Source organism: Sphaerodactylus townsendi, linkage group LG03 (genome assembly GCF_021028975.2).
Source record: "Sphaerodactylus townsendi isolate TG3544 linkage group LG03, MPM_Stown_v2.3, whole genome shotgun sequence".
In the NCBI taxonomy this organism is placed as follows: domain Eukaryota; kingdom Metazoa; phylum Chordata; class Lepidosauria; order Squamata; family Sphaerodactylidae; genus Sphaerodactylus; species Sphaerodactylus townsendi.
The window spans coordinates 103,239,754-103,243,585 of record NC_059427.1 but is presented as its reverse complement, the minus strand read 5'-3'; the positions used below and the strand labels follow the sequence as shown (position 1 = coordinate 103,243,585).

Genomic DNA, 3,832 nt, shown 5'->3' with positions numbered 1-3,832 from the left:
CATGTCCCAGGGTGGGGAACCAATCAGTAAGTGTATTGTCGAAGGCTTTCACGGCCGGAATCACTTGGGTGCTGTGTGGTTTCCGGGCTGTATGGCCATGTTCTAGCAGCATTCTCTCCTGACGTTTCGCCTGCGTCTGTGGCTGGCATTCAGATGCTCTGAAGATGCCAGCCACAGATGCAGGCGAAACGTCAGGAGAGAATCCCCCCCCCACCCCCCCCCCCCCCCACCCCCCCCCCCCCCCACCCCCCCCCCCCCCCACCCCCCCCCCCCCCCACCCCCCCCCCCCCCCACCCCCCCCCCCCCCCACCCCCCCCCCCCCCCACCCCCCCCCCCCCCCACCCCCCCCCCCCCCCACCCCCCCCCCCCCCCACCCCCCCCCCCCCCCACCCCCCCCCCCCCCCACCCCCCCCCCCCCCCACCCCCCCCCCCCCCCACCCCCCCCCCCCCCCACCCCCCCCCCCCCCCACCCCCCCCCCCCCCCACCCCCCCCCCCCCCCACCCCCCCCCCCCCCCACCCCCCCCCCCCCCCACCCCCCCCCCCCCCCACCCCCCCCCCCCCCCACCCCCCCCCCCCCCCACCCCCCCCCCCCCCCACCCCCCCCCCCCCCCACCCCCCCCCCCCCCCACCCCCCCCCCCCCCCACCCCCCCCCCCCCCCACCCCCCCCCCCCCCCACCCCCCCCCCCCCCCACCCCCCCCCCCCCCCACCCCCCCCCCCCCCCACCCCCCCCCCCCCCCACCCCCCCCCCCCCCCACCCCCCCCCCCCCCCACCCCCCCCCCCCCCCACCCCCCCCCCCCCCCACCCCCCCCCCCCCCCACCCCCCCCCCCCCCCACCCCCCCCCCCCCCCACCCCCCCCCCCCCCCACCCCCCCCCCCCCCCACCCCCCCCCCCCCCCACCCCCCCCCCCCCCCACCCCCCCCCCCCCCCACCCCCCCCCCCCCCCACCCCCCCCCCCCCCCACCCCCCCCCCCCCCCACCCCCCCCCCCCCCCACCCCCCCCCCCCCCCACCCCCCCCCCCCCCCACCCCCCCCCCCCCCCACCCCCCCCCCCCCCCACCCCCCCCCCCCCCCACCCCCCCCCCCCCCCACCCCCCCCCCCCCCCACCCCCCCCCCCCCCCACCCCCCCCCCCCCCCACCCCCCCCCCCCCCCACCCCCCCCCCCCCCCACCCCCCCCCCCCCCCACCCCCCCCCCCCCCCACCCCCCCCCCCCCCCACCCCCCCCCCCCCCCACCCCCCCCCCCCCCCACCCCCCCCCCCCCCCACCCCCCCCCCCCCCCACCCCCCCCCCCCCCCACCCCCCCCCCCCCCCACCCCCCCCCCCCCCCACCCCCCCCCCCCCCCACCCCCCCCCCCCCCCACCCCCCCCCCCCCCCACCCCCCCCCCCCCCCACCCCCCCCCCCCCCCACCCCCCCCCCCCCCCACCCCCCCCCCCCCCCACCCCCCCCCCCCCCCACCCCCCCCCCCCCCCACCCCCCCCCCCCCCCACCCCCCCCCCCCCCCACCCCCCCCCCCCCCCACCCCCCCCCCCCCCCACCCCCCCCCCCCCCCACCCCCCCCCCCCCCCACCCCCCCCCCCCCCCACCCCCCCCCCCCCCCACCCCCCCCCCCCCCCACCCCCCCCCCCCCCCACCCCCCCCCCCCCCCACCCCCCCCCCCCCCCACCCCCCCCCCCCCCCACCCCCCCCCCCCCCCACCCCCCCCCCCCCCCACCCCCCCCCCCCCCCACCCCCCCCCCCCCCCACCCCCCCCCCCCCCCACCCCCCCCCCCCCCCACCCCCCCCCCCCCCCACCCCCCCCCCCCCCCACCCCCCCCCCCCCCCACCCCCCCCCCCCCCCACCCCCCCCCCCCCCCACCCCCCCCCCCCCCCACCCCCCCCCCCCCCCACCCCCCCCCCCCCCCACCCCCCCCCCCCCCCACCCCCCCCCCCCCCCACCCCCCCCCCCCCCCACCCCCCCCCCCCCCCACCCCCCCCCCCCCCCACCCCCCCCCCCCCCCACCCCCCCCCCCCCCCACCCCCCCCCCCCCCCACCCCCCCCCCCCCCCACCCCCCCCCCCCCCCACCCCCCCCCCCCCCCACCCCCCCCCCCCCCCACCCCCCCCCCCCCCCACCCCCCCCCCCCCCCACCCCCCCCCCCCCCCACCCCCCCCCCCCCCCACCCCCCCCCCCCCCCACCCCCCCCCCCCCCCACCCCCCCCCCCCCCCACCCCCCCCCCCCCCCACCCCCCCCCCCCCCCACCCCCCCCCCCCCCCACCCCCCCCCCCCCCCACCCCCCCCCCCCCCCACCCCCCCCCCCCCCCACCCCCCCCCCCCCCCACCCCCCCCCCCCCCCACCCCCCCCCCCCCCCACCCCCCCCCCCCCCCACCCCCCCCCCCCCCCACCCCCCCCCCCCCCCACCCCCCCCCCCCCCCACCCCCCCCCCCCCCCACCCCCCCCCCCCCCCACCCCCCCCCCCCCCCACCCCCCCCCCCCCCCACCCCCCCCCCCCCCCACCCCCCCCCCCCCCCACCCCCCCCCCCCCCCACCCCCCCCCCCCCCCACCCCCCCCCCCCCCCACCCCCCCCCCCCCCCACCCCCCCCCCCCCCCACCCCCCCCCCCCCCCACCCCCCCCCCCCCCCACCCCCCCCCCCCCCCACCCCCCCCCCCCCCCACCCCCCCCCCCCCCCACCCCCCCCCCCCCCCACCCCCCCCCCCCCCCACCCCCCCCCCCCCCCACCCCCCCCCCCCCCCACCCCCCCCCCCCCCCACCCCCCCCCCCCCCCACCCCCCCCCCCCCCCACCCCCCCCCCCCCCCACCCCCCCCCCCCCCCACCCCCCCCCCCCCCCACCCCCCCCCCCCCCCACCCCCCCCCCCCCCCACCCCCCCCCCCCCCCACCCCCCCCCCCCCCCACCCCCCCCCCCCCCCACCCCCCCCCCCCCCCACCCCCCCCCCCCCCCACCCCCCCCCCCCCCCACCCCCCCCCCCCCCCACCCCCCCCCCCCCCCACCCCCCCCCCCCCCCACCCCCCCCCCCCCCCACCCCCCCCCCCCCCCACCCCCCCCCCCCCCCACCCCCCCCCCCCCCCACCCCCCCCCCCCCCCACCCCCCCCCCCCCCCACCCCCCCCCCCCCCCACCCCCCCCCCCCCCCACCCCCCCCCCCCCCCACCCCCCCCCCCCCCCACCCCCCCCCCCCCCCACCCCCCCCCCCCCCCACCCCCCCCCCCCCCCACCCCCCCCCCCCCCCACCCCCCCCCCCCCCCACCCCCCCCCCCCCCCACCCCCCCCCCCCCCCACCCCCCCCCCCCCCCACCCCCCCCCCCCCCCACCCCCCCCCCCCCCCACCCCCCCCCCCCCCCACCCCCCCCCCCCCCCACCCCCCCCCCCCCCCACCCCCCCCCCCCCCCACCCCCCCCCCCCCCCACCCCCCCCCCCCCCCACCCCCCCCCCCCCCCACCCCCCCCCCCCCCCACCCCCCCCCCCCCCCACCCCCCCCCCCCCCCACCCCCCCCCCCCCCCACCCCCCCCCCCCCCCACCCCCCCCCCCCCCCACCCCCCCCCCCCCCCACCCCCCCCCCCCCCCACCCCCCCCCCCCCCCACCCCCCCCCCCCCCCACCCCCCCCCCCCCCCACCCCCCCCCCCCCCCACCCCCCCCCCCCCCCACCCCCCCCCCCCCCCACCCCCCCCCCCCCCCACCCCCCCCCCCCCCCACCCCCCCCCCCCCCCACCCCCCCCCCCCCCCACCCCCCCCCCCCCCCACCCCCCCCCCCCCCCACCCCCCCCCCCCCCCACCCCCCCCCCCCCCCACCCCCCCCCCCCCCCACCCCCCCCCCCCCCCACCC

At 91.6% G+C, this 3,832-nt stretch overlaps 1 protein-coding gene across 1 annotated transcript; it reads left to right on the top strand.

Moving 5' to 3' along the window:
* Positions 1-213: 213 nt before the first annotated feature.
* LOC125429113 (basic proline-rich protein-like) lies at positions 214-1,236 on the top strand (the record flags this gene model as incomplete). Its single annotated transcript, XM_048489900.1, has 1 exon — positions 214-1,236. A coding segment is annotated over one exon (1,023 nt), but the record flags the coding sequence as incomplete, so codon positions are not given.
* Between the last annotated feature and the right edge of the window lie 2,596 nt (positions 1,237-3,832).